Genomic DNA, 24875 nt, shown 5'->3' on the forward strand with positions numbered 1-24875 from the left:
TATGTGTGTGTTGGAATTTGTAAGAACTCTAACTGCATTTGAAAATACATTATCACACAACAGATACAATGAGAGGCATTCTCTAAGATTCTCGTAGCACTGCAGTCCATTGATTATACCTATCCTCAGAACTGGAAGGAAATGTTCAGGTTAAAGTTATTCAGACAAAATGGTCGACAGTTTATGCAGAGAAAACCTCGTCAACAAAAATGTGTATGTGCTGCTATCAGACACCCCTAAAACTGAAGAAAGTATGTGAGTCTGGCATTGTAATAACCGAAAGGTGGTTTTTAAACTTATGTGGTGTCTTGTAAGTATACCACAAAATGTTGGAAATCTATTATGAAAAAAATTAAGGACATTTTAGCTTTCTAGACTTTTAGCTTTGCTGTTCTAAATCTGTATTTTAAATTCCTGCACTGCTGCTAGGTTTGATTGTGGTTGTATTGTTATATTGTGGTTTTACTGGTTTATATATTTTAAATTGTTTTATTGTGTGCCATTTGGTTTGAATTTTTGTGAACTGCCCAGAGAGGTTCGGCTATTGGGTGGTATAGAAATGAAATAAATAAAAATAAAATCGACATTACAGGGGCATACTTGCGATTAAAACCAGACATCCTGTTATTAGGATAATGTGAACAGACAGTCAACAGAGATCAACAACGCTTATCAATAATCTGTTAATTACAGCATGAATTATAACAGGAAGGGTTTGCTGGGAAAAGCAAGAGTGGATGACCAGTTGCTGTACCTAGCAAACCCTAAAAATTATAAATATTACACATGTTAAATATTTATGGGAAAAGAAGCACCTTTCATTTCTGGATAACTGGAAACCTTTTTAATGTATTGGAACAATATCAAAATCTTATGAAAAGGTCTGTCATGACATTTTTAATATTGCTTAAAACATTTCATTTTGGAAAACAGTACATGCAGGGTGTGTGTTTTTCCTTTTTCCTTTCCTAGTTTACATAAGCAGGGGATTTTTTTTTCAAAATTACTTTTTAATTTACAAAATAAAATTATGAATTAAACCAACAAACAAACCATGGGAATACCCATGTTGGCCATAAAGTGTCTTCATATTATAAGGGTGTTTCAGTGCTGTCCTGCTTCTCTTCTGTACGTTTTTGCTCATCCTTGAAAACTCTCTGGAGTGCAAGCTTCATAGACACCCTGTGTTTACCTTTCTTCTGTCTACTTCCAACTAAGAAATAAATCAGTGGGTTAACACTACTGTTCAGAGAGGCACAGGCAAAACCAGTTACCATTAGGTGGGGATGGGGAGCAAAGTAAGAGTGAATTACATAGAAGATATTCATTGGAAAAGCAAAAAGGAGGAAGAAGAGGAGTGCAAGCAAGATGGCTGTGACAAGCTTTCCCTGCTGGCGTTGCTTCGATTTACAGCAGACATGGGTGAATAAGGTGATTGTGGAGATGAGCATGAGTGGGGTGCCAAGCAGAGCATTCAGAATGAACTGAAACAAGAGGGGAACATTTTGAATGCTCCCAGTCCTTTGGAGCGTGAAGTGAATTCCAGAGAGCAGGAAGGAGAGGGTCCATATCAGAGCACACACAATGGCAGATAAGTGTGGTGGCCGGTGGCATCGATGCCACAGTGGGAAGAGGACAGCCACACACCTGTCAATGCTGATGGCAGCCAGGAGAAATTGACTAGTAGAATATGTGAAGAAAAATAGTTCAAGAGATAATAGAAAGAAGAGAGAGAGAACCTTATTTCTACTATACACAGTTGTTACAATCCCAAATGTAGCAGTAGTTAGGAGAAAAATGAGGACACCAAAATCAGCTACGGAGAGGTTCAGGACGTAGGTGGTGAAAGGATTCCTCTTAACGCGGAAGCCAAGAAGCCAAATGACACTTCCATTGCCCACAAGCCCCAACAGGCAGATTATGACAATGAAGCTGTTGATAAGATGTTGTGATAAATCATCAAAAGGAAGCTCATTTGTGATGTTAATTGGATGTCCAATTCCAGTAGAGCCATTTATGTTTGGATAAACAGGGAACTTGTCTTCTGAATTTCCAGAAATACTAAAGTCATTGTCATCTATACGTGGTACCGGGCCAATATATTCATACAAAGGCCTGTTAAAAGAAGGAGAGAAAGGAGAATCAATTGCAGTTATGGAGCCAGATATATGCTATGGCTACACTTTTAATTCCCCAAGTATAAAAATGGCCGTATTGCTTTTGGTGGTACTTGTTTGTCTGACACTGATGATATAGACCATTGATAAATAAAATTCTCATCCCAATGTATTTAGATTTCAGTTGCTTTTTTTCCTATTGGGTGATCCTTCTTTGCAGGTGGGGGTCTCCTCCAGCCCGTCACCTTAGACCCTGGTACAGTAGATCAGGGACTGAGTGGGGAATAAATCACACTGGGGCCAAACCAAAATGTCCCTTTTATGATTACAAAACAAAACCTTGCACAGTTGGCAGCCATGGCCAGCTGTTCTTCCTGTCATACCTGTAGTTGGACATCATGATTTGCGCTTGCTAGGGAGGCTGCGCAGATGCCAGAGGCATTTCCAAAAAAGTTAAAATGAGGACCAGCCTTTGGCCAACTTGTAAAATGGTTACAGCAAGTTCCAAGGGCTGTATCCAATGGTGTCATTCTACAAACACAAATCCTGCGAGTGGAGCTCCACCGAAACTTTCGGTTGCACAAGCGGTTGCCTGTTATGCTTATAGAGCTGGTTGCACAACAAGCAGGTGAACAACCTGTTGAAGAGGCTGGACTAATGGAATGCACAACTACTTGCACAATGGGTTGAGCAAGACTTACATGCAATGAGTTGCACAAAGTGGATTGTGTGTGGAACCTAGTTTCCACTAGCGCAACATCATTGGGATGTTGGATGCTGCTGCCCCAAATGCCCAGCTCCCCCAAGCCCCTAAATTTTACTGAGATACTCTGCTAGGCAGCTGAAGAAAATTGTTTCTTTCATGGGTGTTGTTGTTCAGTCGTTCAGTCGTGTCCGACACTTTGTGACCCCATGGACCATAGCACGCCAGGCCTTCTGGTCCTGAGCTCTCTCCTGGAGTGTGCTCAAGTTCATATTCATTGCATCGGTGATGCTATCTAGCCATCTCATCCTCTGCTGTCCCCTTCTCCTTTTGCCTTCAATCTTTCCCAGCATCAGGGTCTTTTCCAGAGAGTTTTCTCTTCACATTAGGTGGCCAAAATATTTGAGCTTCAGCTTCAGTATCTGTCCTTCCAATGAGCACTCAGGGTTGATTTCCTTTAGGATGGACTGATTTGACCTCCTTGCAGTCCAGGGGACTCGTAAGAGTCTTCTCCAGCACCACAGTTCGAAAGCATCAATTCTTCGGCACTCAGCCTTCCTTATAGTCTAGCTCTCACAGCCATACAGTACTACTGGGAAAACCATAGCTTTGATTAGACGGACCTTTGTCGGCAAGGTGATGTCTCTGCTTCTTACTATGCTGTCTAGGTTGGCCATAGCTTTCCTCCCAAGGAGCAAGCGTCTTTTAATTTCATGGCTACAGTCACCGTCTGTGGTGATCTTGGAGCCCCAGAAAGTAATATCTGTCACTGCTTCCATTTCTTCCCCTTCTAGATGCCAGGAAATGATGGGGCCAGATGCCATGATCTTCATTTTATTAATGTTGAGTTTCAAACCAGCTTTTGCACTCTCCTCTTTCACCCTCAACAAGAGGCTCTTGAGATCTTCTCCACTTTCTGCCATTAGGGTGGTATCGTCTGCATATCGGAGGTTGTTGATAATTCTCCCAGCAATCTTAATTCCGTCCTCTCATTCATCCAACCCGGCATTTCTCATGATGTACTCTGCATATAAGTTAAATAAGCAGGGTGACAATATGCAGCCTTGTCGTACTCCTTTCCCAATTTTGAACCAATCGGTTGTTCCATGTCTGGTTCTTACTGTTGCTTCTTGACCCTCGTACAGGTTTCTCAAGAGACAGGTAAGGTGGTCTGGTACTCCCATCACTTTAAGAATTTGCCAGAGTTTGCTGTGATCCACACAATCAAAGGCTTTAGCGTAGTCAATGAAGCAGAAATAGACGTTTTTCTGGAATTCTCTTGCTTTCTCCATGATGCAGCGAATGTTGGCGATTTGATCTCTAGTTCCTCTGCCTCTTCTAAACCCAGCTTGTACTTCCGGTAGTTCTCGGTTCGCATACTGCTGAAGCCTAGCTTGTAGGATTTTGAGCATCACCTTGCTGGCATGTGAAATGAGCGCAATAGTGCGGTAGTTTGAACACTCTTTGGCGTTGCCCTTCTTTGGAACTGGAATGTAAACTGACCTTTTCCAGTCTTGCGGCCATTGTTGAGTGTTCCAGATTTGTTGGCATATTTAATGCAGCACTTTAACAGCATCATCTTTTAGGATTTTAAATAGCTCAGCTGGAATACTGTCATCTCCACTAGCTTTGTTGTTAGTAATGCTTCCTAAGGCCCACTTGACTTCACTTTCTAGGATGTCTGGCTCAAGTTCAGTGACCACACTATCTTGGCTATCAGGGACATTCAGATCTTTCCTGTATAGTTCTTCTGTGTATTCTTGCCACCTCTTCTTAATCTCCTCTGTTTCTGTTAGGTCCCTGCCTTCTTTGTCCTTTATCATGCCCGTCTTTGCACAAAACGTTCCCTTGAGATCTCCAATTTTCTTGAAGAGATCTCTAGTCTTTCCCATTCTGTTGTTTTCCTCCATTTCTTTGCATTGTTCATTTAAGAAGGCCTTCTTGTCTCTCCTTGCTATTCTCTGGAACTCTGCATTCAGTTGGGTATATCTTCCCCTTTCTCCCTTGCTTTTCGCTTCCCTTCTTTCGTGAGCTACTTGTAAAGCCTCATCAGACAGCCACTTGGCTTTCTTGCATTTCTTTTTCTTTGGAATGGATTTCGTTGCTGCCTCCTGAACAATGTTACGGACCTCCGTCTATAGTTCCTCAGGCACTCTGTCTATCAGGTCTAATCCCTGAAATCTATTGCTCACCTCCACTGTGTATTCATAAGGGATATGATTTAGGTCATACCTGAATGGTTTAGTGGTTTTCCCTACGTTCTTGAATTTCAGCCAAAATTTTGCAAGAAGCAGCTCATGATCTGAGCCACAGTCAGCTCCAGGTCTTGTTTTGACTGACTGTATAGAGCTTCTCCATCTTTGGCTGCAAAGGACATAATCAATCTGATTTTGATATTGACCATCTGGTGATGTCCATGTGTAGAGTCACCTCTTGTGTTCTTGGAAAAGAGTGTTTGCTATGATCAGCGTGTTCTCTTGGCAAAACTCTATTAGCCTTTGTCCTGCTTCATTTTGTACACCAAGGCCATGCTTGCCTGTTATTCCGGTGATTTCTTGACTTCCTACTTTAGCATTCCAATCCCCTATGATGAAGAGGACATCTTTTTTTGGTGTTCGTTCTAGAAGGTGTTGTAGGTCTTCATAGAACCGATCAACCTCAGCTTCTTCGGCATCAGTGGTTGGGGCATAGACTTGAATTACTGTGATGTTGAATGGTTTGCCTTGGATTCGTACTGAGATCATTCTATCGTTTTTAAGATTGTACCCCAGGACTGCTTTTCCCACCCTTTTGTTGACTATGAGTGCTACTCCATTTCTTCTAAGGGATTCTTGCCCACAATAGTAGATATGATGGTCACCTGAATTAAATTCGCCCATGCCTGTCCATTTTAGTTTGCTGATTCCCAAGATGTCGATGTTCAATCTTGCCATCTCATGTTTGACCACCTCCAACTTACCTTGATTCATTGATCTGACATTCCAGGTTCCTAAACAATATTGTTCTTTACAGCATTGGATTTTCTTTTCACCAACAGACACATCCACAGCTGAGTGTCCTTTCGGCTTTGGCCCAGCCGCTTCACTCTTTCTGGTGCTACTTGGAAATACCCTCTGCTCTTCCCCAGTAGTATATTGGACACCTTCCGACCTGAGGGGCTCATCTTCCGGTGTCATCTCTTTTAGCCTTGTGTTACGTTCCATGGGGTTTTCTTGGCAAGAATACTGGAGTGGGTTGCCATTTCCTTCTCCAGTGGATCACATTTTGTCAGAACTCTCTGCCATGACCTGTCCGTCTTGGGTGGCCCTGCATGGCATAGCTTATAGCTTCACTGAGTTACACAAGCCCCTCCGCAACAACAAGGCAGTGATCCATGAAGGGGTTCTTTCATGGTGCTGACGTGTAAGACGAATTTTGTGAAATTGGAGGCTAGGGTTTGGCCCAGTGTTCATGCTTTGACAGCCTCCAGTTTATACGACTGCCATGTCTTACACATCGGGCACCCTTGTGTGCCCCTGTGGCTGCCTGGAAACTAGAGCGAATGAAAAGAATTGCTGCTACATGGTATCATGGCTATAATCCCCAGGTCTTGAGAAGTACCAGCTTTGAGAAAGAGATCTATCCACGTCATATCTTTATATTATAAAATATGGAAGAAATGCAATGCAAAAAGGGGTCAAGACATGGTCTACCCTTTAAGGTGGCTTGCAAACGCACATGCACACACACACACACACACACACACACGCATACACACTATACACTACAACATTTATTTATTTATTTATTTATTTATTTATTTGTTATATTTCTATACTGCCCGATAGCCAAAGCTCTCTGGGCGGTTTACAAAGATTAAAAACATTAAAAATACAGTATACAGATGTTAAAAGCCATTTACCCCAAAACTCCATGACCAGACAATATACACAAAAGAACATGAATCTAAAACAACTTCAAACAAGCAATCTCAAAGCAAACAACCATAACCATAAGCCATTCCAGGATCGATTAAAACTTATCATATGCTGCCAAAAGCCTGGGAGAAGAGAAAGGTCTTAACCTGGAGCTGAAAAAATAATGTTGGCGCCAGGTGGGCCTCATCAGGGAGTTCATTCCAAAATTTGGGGACCACCACCAAGAAGGCCCTCTCCCTTGTTGCCATCCTTCAAGCTTCCCTCAGAGCAGCCAGCCAGAGGAGGGCCTTGGATGCAGAGCGTAGTATACAGGTAGGTTCATGTCAAGAGAGGTGCTCCCTCAGGTATTGTGGTCCCAAGCTGTGTAAGGTTTTAGAGGTTAAAACTAGGGATGGCGGAGAATTTCTCCCCGAAACTTCGGGGGGCCGAGCGCCAACGTGTTCGGCCCCCCGAACAAGTTTCAGGGAGAAATCCTCCACCCCCCCGCCCCCCCTGGGACGGGACTTACCTTCACCGAATGTCCCTCCCAGTGGCTGGTCCGGCCGGCGGTTCGGCGGGTGTTCGAGCGAGGCGGGAGCGGCAGCCGGTCTTTCGACCGGCTGCCACCGCTGCCATTGCAATGAAAGAAAAAAAACAAACAAACGCCCCCTGATAGGCTACGTGACGATTCACGTAGCCTATCACGGCTAGATTTGCAAAGTCAGCCGTCATAGGCTACGTGAATCGTCACGTAGCCTATCACGGGTGACTTAAAAAAAAAAAAAAGTGTACGGATAATGGCGGCCCCCATAGGGAGCCACCATTCCCCTTCCTTATTTGGTCGCTGTAGTCTACGTAAATGTTTACATAGACTACGGCGAAAATAAGGGCAACGCTATTTGCGTTGCCCTTATTTTCGCCGTAGTCTACGTAAACATTTACGTAGACTACAGCGACTAAATAAGGAACGTGAATGGCGGCTCCCTATGGGGGCCGCCATTAGCGTACGCGCTTTTTTTTTTTTTTAAAGTCACCCGTGATAGGCTACGTGACGATTAAAGTAGCCTATCACGGCTGACTTTGCAGATCTAGCCGTGATAGGCTACGTGAATCGTCACGTAGCCTATCAGGGGGCGTTTTTTTTTTTTACTTTCGCGTTCGCGGCTGGGAGAGGCGAGGCGCCTCCTCCCCGGCCTGAATTTCGGCCGGGTGAGGCGGGAAGCCTCCCGCCCGGCCTGAACTTCGCGGGGGGAGCAGCGAAGTGCCTCCCCCCCATCACGAACGGCCTTCGACGACAGGTAAGTGACTTTCATCCACCCCTAGTTAAAACTAGGGATCTCAGAGAAATCCGCTGTGGATTCAAATGAGGCCAGATTCTTTGGAACCCACGGATTCCCCACCGGAACAGACGGTGGGGAATCCGTACACCCCTAGTTAAAACCAGCACCTTGAATTGGGCTTGGAAACATACAGGCAGCCAGTGCAAGCTGGCCAAAGTCAGTCTTATATGTTTGGCCCTTCTGGTCCCCATTATCAATCTGGCTGCCACATTTTGCATGAGCTGCAGCTTCTGAATAGGGTAGGGATGTCAGAGAATTCCGCGACAGATCTCGGTCTGAATGCCAACAAAGTCCCCGCTGCCCCAACCCACAAAAGGCGTGTGAAACGGAGCACTTACCTGCTCCCGTCCGCGCTGCTTTGCAAATGGCGGCCGTCCTGAGGCCACCATTCACTTCCTCCTCTTCATAGCCATGATAGGCTACGTAAATACTTATGTAGCCTATCACGGCTAACCCAGGGACGCCATTTGCGTAGTGTACCCAGTGTATGCAAATGGCGGGAGCTACTGCCATTTGCGTACACTGGGTTTTTTCCCCCCTGCCGTGATAGGCTACGTAAGTATTTATGTAGAGAATTCTGCCACAGACTCCAATGAGGCCAAATTCCAGGGAATTCAGCCTCTGGAGTCCGTGGAGGAATGTTCCCACTCACCTCCGCCTCCTGCCGGATTGTCGCAGAGCCAAATCCACCTTGCTGGCGGCTCCACTCCGTAAGCGATACGGCCGCCATTGTCGTGCTGTATTGCTGTGGATGAGAAACCATTTGCATCCCTGTTTCTTCTTGTGATAGGCTACGTGTCTGTATTTACGTAGCTATTTAAGTAGCCTATCGTGTGAAAAAACAGGGACATTTTTTCATGCAATAGGATACGTAAATAGCTATGTAAATACAGACGTGTAGCCTATCACAAGAAGAAACAGGGACGCAAATGGCGTGGCAGATGCCATTTGTGTCTGGATCACTTCCTGTTTCTCATCCGCAGCTAGGGATGTACGAAACTCACTTAACTTTTTGTAGATTGATTTGCGGTGGGGGGGAGGTGCTCCGTCCCTCCCCCTGGAATCCTCGACAGGGGGGGAGGCGATCCAGTCCTCCTCCCAGGAATCCTGCCTAGCCGGCTCCGCTCCGCAGCTGGCCAGGCCTGTCCGCAGCTGGATTTCTGGCTGCAGACGGGCTGGTGCGGATGCAAATGGCGGCCGCCATTTGTGTCCCTGGGTTATGTAAGTATTTACGTAGCCTATCACGGTTACCCCCCCCCAAAAAAAAAACAGCGTACACAAATGGCGGCTATGGCGGCCACCATTTGCATTCCTTATTTTTCGCTGTTCTAGCCTACGTGAATATTTACGTAGGCTATTACAGTGAAAAAAAGGGGAATGCAAATAGCGTAGTGGGTGCTATTTGTGTTCCTTTTTTTTCTGCTGTAATAGCTTACGTAAATATTTACGTACACTAAAATGGTGGGGGGGGAAAGGAACGCAAATGGTGCCCACTCCGCTATTTGCGTTCCCCTTTTTTCCCGCTGTAATAGCCTACATAAATATTCATGTAAGATAAAACGGCGAAAAATAGGGAACGCAAACCATTTGTGTATGCTGTTTTGTGTTTTTTTTTTTGCCCAGTTGTGATAGGCTATGTAAATACTTACGTAGCCTATCACAGCTGCAAGGATGCAAATGGTGGCCGCAGCAGCCCGGCCACAGCCACCTGGACACAGCTGGCCAGGAGACCAGCTGCCATCACGGGAGCCGCCGCCGCTGCCACATCCGCCGCCGCATCTGCTGCCGCATCCGCCCCAGGTAAGTTCCCTCCCGGGGGGATTCTGGGGGGGGGCAGGAGGCCATTCTGCCATGGATTCTGGGGGGCCAGATTCTAAAGTATCCATCCTCACTGGAATCTGTAGCAGAATTCTCTGCCATCCCTATCCGCCTGCAGCAATACGGATATGCAATGGTGGCTGTGTCACTTGTGGAACGGAGCTGGCCGGCGGCTCCATTGACTCACCGTGGAGCGGATCTGGCCAGGGTTCCGGCGGGGAGGAACAGATCACCTCCCTGCCCGCAGAACCCCCTGCAGAGCCCAGGTAAGGGGATTCGTACATCCCTACTTCTGAACCATCTTGAAAGACAGCTCCACATAGAGTGCATTGCAGTAATCTAACTTGAAGATTACCAGAACATGTAAGATAAAGATTAAAACCAAAAATGGCAAATAGAATTATAAATATTTCAAGAAGGTGGGGCCACCACTGAAAGCTACACAGCACAAACATTTAGGGAGAAGAGTATGATTTGCATAAATAAGGTAACAGGGTTTAGGGATGTACAAAAGTTCTGCCACGGATCTTGGGGAGGCCGAATGCCACCATATTTGGCCCCCCGAAATCGGTGCTGGAATGGCCCCCCGCCCCCCCCGGGATGAGACTTACCTTGGGCGGATCTTCCTGGCGGCAGCGGCTGCAGCGGCCGGTCTTCTGACCGGCTGCCGCCGCCGCCATTTCCAGTTAAAAAAAAAAAAACGTGATAGGCTACGTAGGGATATACGAAAGTTCCGCCACGGATCTCAGGGAGGCCGAATGCCAGTGCATTCACCCCCCTGAAATCGGTGGCAGAACGGCCCCCCACCCCCCCGGGATGAGACTTACCTTAGGCAGATCTTCCTGGTAGCGGCAGCTCCATCGGCGGCTCTGGCGGCGGTTCGGTGGCGGCGGCTACGGCGGCCGGTCTTCCGACTGGCTGCCGCCGCCGCCATTTCCAGGTAAAAAAAAAAAAAAAGTGAAAGGCTACGTAAATCTTTACGTAGCCTATCATGGCTAGATTTTAAAAAAACACCATGATAGGCTACATAAATGTTTACATAGGCTATCACGGCTGATTAAAAAACAAACAAAAAAACCCCCATGTGTACGCAAATGGCAGCACCCATAGGTGCCGCCATTTGTGTTCCTTATTTTGGCGCATCTTAGTCTACGTAAACATTTACGTAGACTAAGACGGTGAAAATAAGGGGAACGCAAATAGCGTAGCGTCTACACTATTTGCGTTCCCCTTATTTTCGCCTTCTTAGTCTATGTAAATGTTTACGTAGACTAAGACGTGCCAAAATAAGGAATGCAAATGGCGGTGCCCATGGCCACCGCCATTTTCGTACGCTCGTTGTTGTTTTTTTAATCAGCCGTGATAGGCTACGTAAACATTTACATAGCCTATCACGGCTTACTGCAGGGATGCAAATGGCGGCGGCTACGGCTGCTGCCATTTGCGTCCCTGCTAGCCAGTGGCCGGATGTCCGGCTGCTGGCGGAGCAGGCCGGCGGCTCCACAGAATCCCTGCGTAGCGGAGCCGGCTGGCCAGGATTCCGGGGGGGAGGAACGGAGTGCCTCCCACCCGTCCAGGATTCTGGGGGGAGGGACGGAACGCCTCCCCTCCAGCATCAGCATAATCCGCGGAAAGCTAAGTACCTTTCGTACATCCCTAAGGCTACGTAAAGATTTACATAGCCTATCACGGCTTGGTTTTTTAAAAAAACCGTGATGGGCTACGTAAATGTTTACGTAGCCTATCATGGCTGACTTTTAAAAAAACCCGTGCGTACGCAAATGGCGGTGGCCATGGCCGCCGCCATTTGCGTTCCTTATTTTGTCACATCTTAGTGTACGTAAACATTTATGTAGACTTAAGACGGCGAAAATAAGGGGAACACAAATAGCATAGCATCTACATTTACGTAGCCTATCACGGCTGATTGCAGGGATGCAAATGGCGGTGGCTACGGCCGCCACCATTTGCGTCTCTGCTAGCCAGCGGCCGGATTTCCGGCTGCTGGTGGAGCCGGCCGGTGGCTCTGCAGAATCGCTGCGGAGCACAGCCGGCCAGCCAGGATTCCGAGGGGGAGGAGGAACAGAGCGCCTCCCCGCCCGTCCAGGATTCCAGGGGGAGGGACGGAGCACCTCCCCCCCCACCATCAGCATAATCCCCGAAAGGTAAGTGATTTTCGTACATCCCTAACAGGGTTGTCCTTGGTATTTTGACATCTCTAGCTAAATAGATTCAGCTAGCAGTTTAGGAAAGTTTTCACTCCATGTGGTTTGCCAGACAGCTGCTGCCATCAGTTTAGACAATAGAGCAGAAGTAGACAACGTGGTGTCCTCCAGATGTTTTGGAAGCTACTCCCATAATCTTTGAACATTAGCCATGCTAGCTGTGGTTGACAGGTTTTGTCATCCAGAACATCAGGAGGGTACCTACTTACCTACTCTTGTAATGGAGCCTTAGATGGACCTCTAGCTTGGCAATTCAGTATCAGGTAGCTTCCTATGTTCAAATAGGTACTCTTTTGGTGTGTGTGCTAGTACTATGAAACACCTGAGTCATTTATTCCCCCCAAACTCAGCTCCTTATGGGAGCACAGCTTCAAACAGATCAGGTCAATGCTTACTGTGGAGGCCAACTGTCTTTCCAGGAAAATGCATCGTTAATCACAAAGCAGACAGATGGAACCTACTAGTTTGGGGTGGGTGATGCAGTCATGTCCCAACAAGGGTTCAATCCTTTGTCTTCCCCACTGTGCCCTATAGTCCTGATATGCTGGTCTCCAACTGATGCCTCAAGGTATTCATCATCAGCATTCCCTTTTTTCCACTGCCATCTTTACCAGGACGATGATGACTGGAGGTTGTTACCTGGTTAAATTTATAACTAATTAACTTTCACCCACCTACTATGGTTACCACTCCTGCAGTGCCAAGCAGCAGATGAGTGTTTTCTAGAATTTCTGCAAAGTGTTGGATAGCTTGCTTATACTTCTAAAAAAAATGATTTAATAGCATAACGTACTCACCAAATGCTTATAAAATCATGAAAAGATGACTCAGGGATGACACCATAATCGGAGGGAATATGTTCCCCAGGAAACTTTCTTGTGACATCTAAACAAAATTGCAACCAAAAGAGAAGGAAATTATTTCAGCCAATATCGTTTAGCAGCCAAACTGCCAACTTTTTTTTTAAAAAACCAATGGTTTTAACTTGGAGATGAAAGGTTTTTATCACTATATATCTAAACAAAGATCAATATGGAAAAACCCAAGTCATCTACTGCTGGAGTTTGAATGTAGCTCATCTAGGACATGCACATAGATGCCATTATATAAATAAATATCCTGAACCTGAGGCCTGCACAGTTTTCCATTGCTTTAAGTCCCCTAATTTGCATATTCCTATCCTTCCATGTTACCAAAGCACAACTGCCCATAGCTAAAAACCTGAGAAACTAAAACAGTGTGAGAAAGACAAAGACACCAAAAAACATTCAAGAGGGATTGGTTTCTTAACCAGGTTTCTTAAAGATAAACATTTGGATATGTCACCAAGTGTAAAGAAGCACTCTCAATGTGGCTGAACTGGACTCACTTGTATTTTAAGCTACCCATCCAGAAACCTCAAAAACACCAGAGAGAATTAGGAACAATCTGTTTGATTAAGGTCTGTTACAATAGAATGTTTCCCTGTCAGCAGTAGTGCAGAATCAATTAAGATATGCCATACAGTTTCCATATTGTTCATACTTGTAAAGGAATTATTCTGTTCCACCATTCTGTGTTTTGATCTTAGTTGTTAAAAGGTTGATTTCTGTTTAGAGACTGTTCTGGACAGCAGGTTCGAAATGTCAGCCCAGAAATCTGAAATTTAAGAGTGGGGAAAAGAAACCTAGTTACTATAGAAAACAGAACTGAACAAAACTCTAGTGGTCCTCTTATTGGCCAAGAGGTGTGGCGGGGTATTAATCAAGCTGGCAAGCAGGTAAAAATATTTTTGTTGTGGAATTCAAGAGGATAACTGGAGAGATCAGAAGAAGCCAGGACAGAGAGTGCTGCAGGGTGTCTCCACATGAGCCATTTATTGCATACTTTCAATTGGCCACTCACAGACGTTTGAGGGTCCTTTACAAGATGTCATCAACCTCCAGGATGTCTCCCACACCTTTTCCCATTTATCCTGCTTTCAAAAAGATTGGGGATAAGCTGCATTATAAAAAATACAGGATATCAGCAGTGTGAAATGCCAGTGTAGTGCTATGAACTTGCTGAGGAACAACTTTCCTCAATTCAAATCACCTGTCTGTCATGGAAATGCTTGAGCACATTTCTTGATCAAGAGAAAATAGGGTAAAATGCCTCCCTGCAATGAGGCGAGACAGTTCTGATCCCCCACCCCACCCAGCTCAGAATCAATGTCCTCTGTTGATCCAGAGCATGCCATTAAGTTCAATGGTGCTTACTCCGTAGTAACTGCAGTTGGTTGCAGACTTAAAGCACAATCTTATTTCTACTCAGAAGTAAGTTGTAGCTTTTCTGGGGGCTGTGGGAAACAGTACAGCACAAGTTAAGTGACAAAAACAAGACACCCCCCCCCCGCTCCTTTGCACACATGCTAGGGAGGGAGGGAAGGAGGGAGTCCCTCGATTCAAATAATGTGTCTGCTGTGTAAAGGAGCCACTCCTAATCCCAGAAAGAAACTGAAAGCAAAAAGCCCCAGTAAGGATGTGGGTTTTTTTTGCGGGGTTTTGTTGTTGTTGTTGTTAATGAGACACCCTCAGATTCTCAGCTGAAAGCTAAAATACTGGAAGCCATGCATCCAATGGACTAGAATGAACTGAAGTTGTATTATTGCTAGGTCTTTCTTGCCTTAAGTAAGGAAACAAAGTAGACTAGCTTTGAAATGTCCATGTTATCCTAATTGCTCTTAAGGTTAACTGGTAAAACTAAAAATCTGCTTTCCTCCCAGAAATATTATTCCTGTTAGGGATGTACGAAAGTGACTTACCTTTTTGCAGATTCTGTTCATGGTGTGTGGGGGGAGGCGTTCCGTCCCTCCCCTCAGAATCCTCGACGGGGGGGGAGGCGAGCCGGGCCTCCCCCCCGAAATCCTCGATGGCCGGCTGTGCTCCATGGCAGCTCCACGGAGCAGCTGTCCAGGCCCAGGCCAGAGCCATCCGCAGCTGGATTTCCGGGTGTGGAGGGCTCTGGGTAACAACAACAACAACAAAAGCATCCGCAAATGGCGGCGGCTACAGCCGCCGCCATTTGCGTTTCTTATTTTTCACCGTCTTAGTCTACATCAATATTTACGTAGACTAAGATGAAGAAAAGAAAGGGGAATGCAAATAGCGTAGTGGGCGCTATTTGCATTCCCCTTTCTTTTCTTTGTCTTAGTCTATGTAAATATTGATGTAGACTAAGACGGTGAAAAATAAGGAACGCAAATGTTGGCGGCCGTTAGGGATGTACGAAAGTCACTTACCTTTTCGAAGGGGGTGATTCGCGGTGGGGGGAGGTGCTCTCTCCCTCCCCCTGAAATTCTGGCCAGGGGGGAGGCCCTCCATCCCTCCCCCCCGAAATTCTGGCTGGGGGGGGAGGCGCTCCGTCCCTCCCCCCCGAATCCTGGCTGGCCTGGTCTGCAAATGGCGGCGGCCGCAGCGGCCGCCGTTTGCATCCCTGCAGTCAGCCGTGATAGGCTACGTAAATGTTTACGTAGCCTATCACGGCTGATTTGAAAGAAAAAAAAACGCGCGTACACAAATGGCGGCGCCCATGGGTGCCGCCATTTACGTTCCTTATTTTGACACATCTTAGTTTACGTAAACATTTACGTAGACTAAGACGGCGAAAATAAGAGGAACGCAAATAGTGTAGACGCCACGCTATTTGCGTTCCCCTTATTTTCGCCGTCTTAGTCTACGTAAATGTTTACATAGACTAAGACGTGTCAAAATAAGGAATGCAAATGGCGGCGCCCATGGGCGCTGCCATTTGCGTACGCATGTTTTTTTCCTTTTAAATCAGCCGTGATAGGCTACGTAAACATTTACATAGCCTATCACGGTGTTTTTTAAAAATCTAGCTGTGATAGGCTACGTAAATCTTACGTAGCCTATCACTTTTTTTTTTTTTTTTTACTGGAAGTGGCGGTGGCGGCAGCCGGTCGGAAGACCGGCCGCTGCCAAACCGCTGCCGAACCACTGCCAAACTGCCGCCGGAGCCACCGCCTCCAGGAAGATTCGCCCAAGGTAAGTCCCGTCCCGGGGGGGCTGGGGGGCAGACCGTTTCGCTACCAATTTCGGGGAGCCGAATGCGCTGGCATTCGGCCTCCCCAAGATTCGTGGCGAAATTCTCTGACATCCCTAGCAGCCATAGCCGCCGCCATTTGCGTACATGTTTTTTATTTTTTTAAACCCAGACGTGATAGGCTATGTAAGTCTTTACGTAGCCTATCATGTCTATGGGGAAAAAAAAAAGACACAGACTGCAAATGGCGGCGTTGGCAGCCATTCGAAAGACCTGCCGCCGTCGCTGCCACTGCCGAAGCCGCCGCTGGAGCCTCTGCCGTCCGGAAATCCGCCCCAGGTAAGTCTCATCCTGGGGGGGATCTGCGGGGGGCAGGGGGGTGGCAGGCCATTCCGCAATGGATTTTGGGGGGCCGAATGCACTGGCATTTGGCCTCACCGAGATCCGTTGCGGAATTCTCTGACATCCCTAATTTCTGTATGTGTTTAATTGTGGCACTTGATACCATATGATAAACTCTTAAGTTTGCCATTGGAATAACTTTGGTTTGGTGTCTTGATTTTCAGCCCATTCCTAATTCCCTTACCCCACTATCCATGCTGGTTTTAGAGAGCTTCAAGGCTGTTTAAGGCACAATGCGATGGTTCCAGCGGACAGAGGAAAGATCACATCTCCCCCAATGAGGTTGGAGACATAGGTCAAAGCTTGGATCCCCCATCCCTGCCATTGCAGAAATAATGAAAAAAATATCCACACTCCTCACCCTTCCGCTGTAAGGGTTCTGGCATGGGAGAGGGGGTAAAAGGGGGAGGATTGGGTGAGGATATGGTGTGTGTAGAGCAGGAGTATGTGTGTAGAGCAAATAGCACAGGTGTGTGTAGAGCAAATAGCATTGCCCTTATTTTCGCCGTAGTCTACGTAAATCTTTACGTAGACTACAGGGACCAAGTAAGGAACGCAAATGGTGGTGCCCTATGGGGGCCGCCATTTGCGTACGTGCTTTTTTCCCCCCCAAAGTCACCCGTGATAGGCTACGTGATCAGAAAGGTTTCCTAGCACGCAATTACTTTGGAAGCCATTTTGCCCCCTGGCTGTGTGAAATGTTTTTGATTCCATGCCATTGTCCCATGTGAATCCCGATACACACAAATGAACTTCCCAATTTATTTTGGGGAGGGGCCAATGCCCTGTAGACAGAACAAAAAAACTTGTGTTTCTCCTCCCTCCCTGTCTGTCAGTGAATGAATTGAACATTCTTCTCCGTGCAGATCCCAGAAGAAAGTACCACGTCCGGCTTCTGGCCTACAGCAGCATGGAGGAGGGCTACCAGGCAGATCAAACTGTCAGCACGCCTGGATGCGTCTGTGAGTGATGGGACTGTTCTGCCAACATCCCCTGCCCCCCTTATTCTTCCTGACAGGTGTAGTGGTGACAGTGAGTGGGTGGTGATAACTGAGCCCTCTAACAGCTTCTTTAAAACGAAGCATTATGTGGATATTGTGAAGTCTGTGCCTATGGAAAGGAATTATTTTATGTCTGTGCAAATGAATAGATGGCTATACATGGTACATCTTGTAAATCTTTATGTAGCCTATCACTTTTTTTTTTTTACTTTACTTTTTTCTTTCGCGGCCGGGGAGACGGGACACTGCCCCCTGGCCAGAATTTCGGCGGGGAGGGATGGGGCGCCTCCCCCCAGCCAGAATTTCAGCGGGGAGGGGTGGGGCGCCTCCCCACCCACCAAGAATTTCAGGGGGAGAAACAGAGCGCCTCCCCCCCCGAAAAAAGCTGCGGGACCAGGTCAGGGACTTTCGTCCATCCTTATAAGAACCTAGGGATGGCGGAGAATTTCTCCACGAATCTCCAGGAGGCCGAATGCTAACGCATTCGGCCCCCCGAAATTGGTGGGGAAATTCTCCGCAACCCCCCCGCCACCCCCCGGGATGGGACTTACCTCTGTCGAATGTCCCTCTTGGCGGCGGGTCCGGCGGCATTTCGGTGGCATTTCAGCGGGGGCGGGGGTGGCGGCCGGTCTTCCGACCAGCTGCCGCTGCTGCCATTTCCCAGTAAAATAAAATAATTAAAAAAAAACATGATAGGCTACGTAACAATTTACGTAACCTATCACGGCTAGATTTTCAAAGTCAGCCATGATAGGCTACGTAAATCTTTACGTAGCCTATCACGGCTGACTTTGGAAAAAAAAAAAGTGCGTATGTAAATTTGCATTCCTTATTTGGGCACGGGTAGTCTACATAAAGATTTACATAGACTACGGCGAAAATACGGGCAACGGAAATAGCGTTGCCCTTATTTTCGCCGTAGTCTACATAAATCTTTACGTAGACTACCCGTGCATGAATAAGTAACGCAAATGGCGGCACCCATATGGGTGCCGCCATTTGCGTAAGCGCTTCCCCCCCCCAAAGTCAGCCGTGATAGGCTACGTAACGATTTACGTAGCCTATCATGGCTGACTTTGAAAATCTAGCCGTGATAGGCTACGTAAATCGTTACGTAGCCTATCACGTTTTTGTTTTTTCATAACTTTTTTACTTCACGGCCGGGGAGATGGGGCGCTTCCCCCGGCCTGAATTTCGGCTGGGAGGGGTGGGGCACCTCCCCACCCGCCAAGAATTTTGAGGGGAGAAATGGAGCGCCTCCCCCCCACTGTGAAGCAAGCTGCGGGACCAAGTAAGGGACTTTTGTCCATCCTTATAAGGACCTCATATGTGAAACTGCTGATCTTCAAACAAAAATATGTAACATATCCCTAAGATCAGCCTGTGTACCAGTGGACTGGAGAATGGCCAATATAACACCATTTTTAAGGGATCCAGGAAATTAGAGGCCAGTCAGCTTAACATCTGTTCTGGGTAAATTGGTTGAAACCATTATTAAAGAACTCAAGGAACCATTAGTAGAGTACTTTGAGAACACTAGGATGGATATTCCATCCTGGCCCACTGATTTCTTTGCTTTCAATTTATCAGGCTGAGAACATCATCTTTCATCACCACTATTTGCCTCAGTTCCTCAGACTCCATTTCTGAAAACATCAATTCAGGCAGAGGTATCTGTCCTTTATCTTCAGCAATGAAGACTGATGCAAAGAATTCATTCAACTTTTCCGCAATCTCCTTGTTCTAGTACTAGGAATGGGGGAGAATTTCTCCCCAAAACTTCGGGGGGCCGAGTGCCAACGCATTCGGCCCCCCGAAATCGGCGGTGAAATTCTCCGCCCCCCGCCCCCCCCGGGATGGGACTTACCTTTCACGAATGTCCCTCCCGGCGGCGGGTCCCGGCAGCGGTTCATCGGGTCTTCGTCAGGGGCGGGGGCGGCAGTGGGTCTTTCGACCGGCTGCCGCCTCCGCCATTACAAGGAAAGTAAAAAAAAAAAAACTGTGATAGGCTACGTAACGATTTATGTAGCCTATCACGGCTTGATTTTCAAAGTCAGCCATGATAGGCTACGTAAATCTTTACGTAACCTATCACTTTTTTTTTTTTTTAACTTTACTTGGAAATGGTGGCGGCGGCAGCTGGTCGGAAGACCGGCTGCTGGACCGCCGCCGAACCGCCGCCAAACCGCCGCCGGGACCCGCCGCCGCAAGGGACATTCGCACGAGGTAAGTCCCATCCCGGGGGGGCGGGGGGGTGTCAGAGAATTTCCCCACCAATTTCGGGGGGCCAAATGCATTGGCATTCGGCCTCCTGGAGATTCGTGGAGAAATTCTACGACATCCCTGGGTCCTTAAGAACTCTAGGATGGGTAAGATCTTGGTGATTTATTAACTTTTAACTTCTCAATAAGGCTGAGAACTTCATCATTTGTCACCAGTATTTGCCTCAGTACCTCAGACTCCATTCTTGAAAACATCACTTCAGGCAGATGTATCTCTCCTGTATCTGTTGTGCCTCAATTTGGGATGAAGGAGAACACCTCAGTCTGAGAGTGTTTGGGGAGGGGCCCAGCACATGGGCAGGGAGAAGACATCTGAAGCTCGATCCAGCTGTGGCCTCACTTATCTCTGCCATTTTACTCTGTGTTTTCGGGCTGGAAGCAAGCTGTTGTAAATTACTTGATTTGAGTGATAAGCAGCACCTAGAGTTAGTCATGAAACAGTCCAAGGTCAAGAAACTAAGAATATCAGTCCAAAGGCAAGGAAAATGAAAGCAGATACAGGGACTTGCTGAAGAACAGTTGGGTTGTTCTGGGTTTGAGAATATCAGAGCCAGGAGCTGACAGGAATGTGTTTTCCCTGCTATGGACGAGCATCAACGATAGCTTCCAACACCTGTACTGGGTTTCAGGCTCGTCTTTTATGCAGAGGCTGATTGCTAAGTGAGGCCAGCTGGGTCGAGCTGCAGACGTCTTCTGCCTGCCCATGTGTGGGGGCCCCCCAGCCACTCGCAAGCTGAGGCGTTCTGTGTCCTCCTCCATCCCAAATGGAGGCACAACAGTATCTTCTGCAGTGAAGACAGAGGAGAATTCATTCACCTTCTCCACCGTCTCCTCTTATCTTCCTTTACTAGTACTTCTTTAACTTCGTTGTCATCCAACGGTCCAAATTCCTCCCTAGCTGGCTTCCTGCTTTATATTGAAAGAATTCTTTTTTGTTTGCCTTGATGATGTTAGTGATGTGCTTCTGAAAATGCTTTTTGGGTTTGGCATCTTTTATTGTCTGCTTGCATGTCCTTTGTGCAAGCTCGTGCTCCTTTCTGTTCTCATTTAGTCAAAACTCCCATTTCCCGAAGAAAGCCTTTTTTCTCTAATAGCTTCCTAAAAACTGCTCATTAACCATGCTGGCAGCCTCTTGGACTTGGTGATACCCGTACTTGCAGTATACATTCTAGCTGAGCTTCTAGTATTGTAGTTTTGAGCAACCTCCAAGTGTTCTGAAGAAGTCTAAACCTCTTGACTCCCCCTTTCAACTTCTTGTTTTACCAGTTCCCTCATTTTACAGAAGTTCCCTCTTTGAAGTCAAATGTGAGTCTGTTGGACTTCCTTGGCAATTTTCCTCTCTCTCTCCCCCTCCCCCCTCTCTCTCACAAACACACACGTCTGTCTGTCTGTCTTGTCTGTCTGTCTGTCTAGGGATGGGTGAGAAATCCTCCACGGACCCCAGTGAGGCCGGATTCAAAAGTGTCCAGCCTCCGGAGTCCATGGAGGATTGGAAGACTTACCTCCACCTCCTGGAGGAATCCTCGCTGGCTGGCTCCAAAGCACCAGCGATACGGCTGCCATTGCCATATCGCTGACTGGGCGGATTGACTGCAGACGCAAATGGCATCCACTATGACATTTGTGGCTGTAAAGGTCTTAGTTTAAGGTAAATGCAGCCGTAAATGGCTACACATTTAGCTTAAACTAAGACCTTTACGGCTGCAAATGGTGTAGTGGACGCCATTTGCGTCCACAGTCAATCTGCCCAATCAGTGATATGGCAATGGCAGCCGTATCACTGGCACTTCAGAGCTGGCTGGCGGCTCTGGGGAATCGCCACAGAGCAGAGCCGGCCAGCAAGGATTCGGGGGGGGGGGAGGAATGGATAGCCTCCCCCCCCCGCAGACACAACCCCCTGGATCGGCAGGTAAGCCCATCCCTATCTATATTAGGGATGTACGAAAGGGACTTACCTTGTCCCGCAGCTTGCTTCGCGGTGGGGGGGAGGTGCTTCGCTTCTCCCCCTGAAATTCAGGCCAGGGGGGGAGGTGCCCCGCCTCGCCCGGCCGAAATTCAGGCCGGGGAGAAGCGCCCTGTCTCCCTGGCCAGGAAAGAAAAAGTGAAAACAAAAAAACAAAAAAAACCCCGTGATAGGCTATGTAATGATTAACGTAGCCTATCACAGCTAGATTTCCAAAGTCAGCCGTGATAGGCTACATAAATCGTTACATAGCCTATCATGGGTGACTTTGAAAAAAAAAAAAAGCGCGTATGCAAATGGCGACGCCCTATGGGCGCCGCTATTTGCGTTCCTTATTTGGTCCCGGTAGTCTACGTAAAGATTTACGTAGACTACAGCGACTAAATAAGGAACGTGAATGGCGGCTCCCTATGGGGGTCGCCATTAGCGTATGCGCTTTTTTTCTTAAAGTCACCCGTGATAGGCTACGTGACGATTTACGTAGCCTATCACGGCTGACTTTGCAGATCTAGCCGTGATAGGCTACGTGAATTGTCACGTAGCCTATCAGGGGGCGTTTTTTTTTTTTTTTAACTTTCGCGTTCGCGGCCGGGCGAGGCGGGAAGCCTCCTACCTGGCCTGAATTTTGGCCGGGCGAGGCGGGAAGCCTCCTCCCCGGCCTGAATTTCGGCCGTGCCGAGGCGGGAAGCCTCCCCCCCGGCCTGAATTTCGGCCGGGCCGAGGCGGGAAGCCTCCCCCCCCGGCCTGAACTTTGCGGGGGGACCAGCGAAGCGCCTCCCCCCCACCGTGAATGTCCTTCGAGGACAGGTAAGTGACTTTCGTCCACCCCTACCCGTGATAGGCTATGTAACGATTTATGTAGCCTATCACGGCTGACTTTGGAAATCTAGCCATGATAGGCTACGTTAATCGTTACGTAGCCTATCACGGTTTTTTTTTTGTTTTTAACTTTACTTTGTAATGGCGGCGGTGGCAGCCGGTCAGAAGACCGCTGCCTCCCCCGCCCCCGACGAAAAGCCGACGAACCGCCGCCGGGACCCGCCACCGGTAGGGACATTTGCCAAAGGTAAGTCCCATCCCGGGGGGGGGTGGCGGGGGGTGGCGGAGAATTTCACCGCCGATTTTGGGGGACCGAATGCGTTGGCACTCGGCCCCCCAAAGATTCGGGGAGAAATTCTCCGCCATCCCTAATCTATATCTGATAGTACTGTGATCACTGTTTCCAGCTGGTTCAACACATTTACATCTCATTCTAGGTCTGGTCCATTTAGGATTAAATCCAGGGGCACCTTCCCTCCAGTCGGTTCCATGTTCAACTGTTCTAGGGCACAGTTGTTTAGGACATCAAGAAATGTAAGCTCTTTATCATGACTGGAGCATGCATTTATCCAGTCAATGTGGGGGTAATTGAAGTCACCCATTATTACAACACTTTCTCATTAGGAGGCCTCACTGATTTTGTTTTCTATCGCAAAATCACCCGGAGTTTTCTGGTCTGAGGGATGATAGCATGTTCCTAGTACTAAATTACTTTCAAAGCTTGGTATTGTCACCCACAGCCCTTCTGTGGAGGAGTCTGCCTTGTTAAGGTTTTCTACCTGTTTGACACTATGCCCTCTTTGAAAATTAGGATTTCTAAGTGTTACTGGTTACTCTCTATTTTTTTCTTTTTTAAATGCCACCCTCCTTTTCTCTTCTGGCCAGATCTACACCTTGTGTCATATCAGTACAATCCCATCATGGTGATGCTATATTTCTCTTGCACATTTATACCTCGTAGCACACACAATGACATCTGTTGCAGTATTTTGGATAATGTGGAACAACAAGTAGGAAACAGCCCTAGAAAAGTGGTATATGGAGTGTGAAACATGCCCGAACAGTTATCAGTGCACTGATAAAAAGCACTAGTGTAGATCTAACCTCTGTTTCTCTTTATTTTGATTTTTTTTCCATACAAAAACATTTTGCTTGATACTTGAGACAGCCCAGTGCTTTCATGTTTTAATCATTTTAATGTTCCTGTCTCTATTTTTTCAGGGTTTCATTGTTTCTAATTGTTATAAACCACCTTGGTGACTTTTTGCAAGTCAGGTAATATACAAACATTAATAACAAATTTTAAAATAACTAAATTATGCATCCAGAATCTACCTTCCACATGTACTTATCCTACCATCCTTGCTCAAAACCTTTAAGGAGACTTCCTGAAAACATCCCCAATCACCCCTTAGAGTCCCAGAGCTCTGAGGTTAGCCCAGTCTCAAAGCAAGAGCAGGAAAAAAAAAATCAGCTGCTGCTATTCATTATTTAGGATTCCATGAGACCTGTCCTGAATGGGAAATGGCCTCATGGTATTTCTTTGCCTGCTGAAATACTTGACAGAATGACAGTTAGACTGATACAAGCTCAAACCATACTGCTGACAGCTTCAAATGTACCTGGTGGTGAGGTTGACCAGCTCTGGTGTGGTCCAGCAGTCTCTTTTCAGATCAGACCAACTCCAGGCAGTTAGATCTGCTTGCTGAATCTCATCTGCCTGTTCGACTGATCTTGTTTGCCTCTTGCCAAAAGCAGAAGTTATGTCATGACTGCTGACATTGACAAGACTAAAGAGGATCTTGCTCAATATTTTCCTAAAGAGAATTATTTCAACTTCCATGCTATTTGCATCCACACCCAAATGGACCGACACAAAGCTACATTGTGATGTGGCATCATTCCAAGTGGCATTTGGGACAGAAAATGTTGGCCATTAGAGTGTGCGTGCATGCATGCGTGCATGTGTGGACACCTTTCCCAGTCTCCCAGAAAGTAAGTTGGGATGATGTTACAGTCCAGTTTTGAGACACGGGGTAGGAATGACTTCAGGAATAAGTTCCTCTCTGAAATATGCTCCTCACTCAGAACCATAGTGAAACTCCCACTCTGAGTTTCACAGCCATTTCTGCCAGATCTTGGACAAAGGTTCCCCCCGCCCCCATAATCACACACACTTATACATAGGGATGTATGAAACTCCTACCTGGCTCTACGCCAGGCAATCCGCAGTGGGGGGAGGTGCTCTGTCCCTCCCCCTGGAATCCTTCCTGGCCAGCTCCACTC

The 24875-nt window shown here is 47.0% G+C and overlaps 1 protein-coding gene across 1 annotated transcript; it reads right to left on the bottom strand.

Moving 5' to 3' along the window:
• Nucleotides 1-611: 611 nt before the first annotated feature.
• On the bottom strand, nt 612-24323 carry LOC146346554 (mas-related G-protein coupled receptor member H-like). The gene is made up of 4 exons (XM_084847952.1): nt 24212-24323; nt 13624-13737; nt 12897-12984; nt 612-2115 (listed from the first exon to the last, which is right to left on the bottom strand). Exons 2-4 carry the CDS (start codon nt 13649-13651, stop codon nt 1092-1094), a joined length of 1140 nt encoding a protein of 379 aa, XP_084704078.1. The 5' UTR covers nt 13652-13737; nt 24212-24323; the 3' UTR covers nt 612-1091.
• Between the last annotated feature and the right edge of the window lie 552 nt (nt 24324-24875).

This window comes from Heloderma suspectum, chromosome 4, assembly GCF_057233095.1.
Source record: "Heloderma suspectum isolate Gila_16-S chromosome 4, 16-S_ref, whole genome shotgun sequence".
Lineage (NCBI taxonomy): Eukaryota > Metazoa > Chordata > Lepidosauria > Squamata > Helodermatidae > Heloderma > Heloderma suspectum.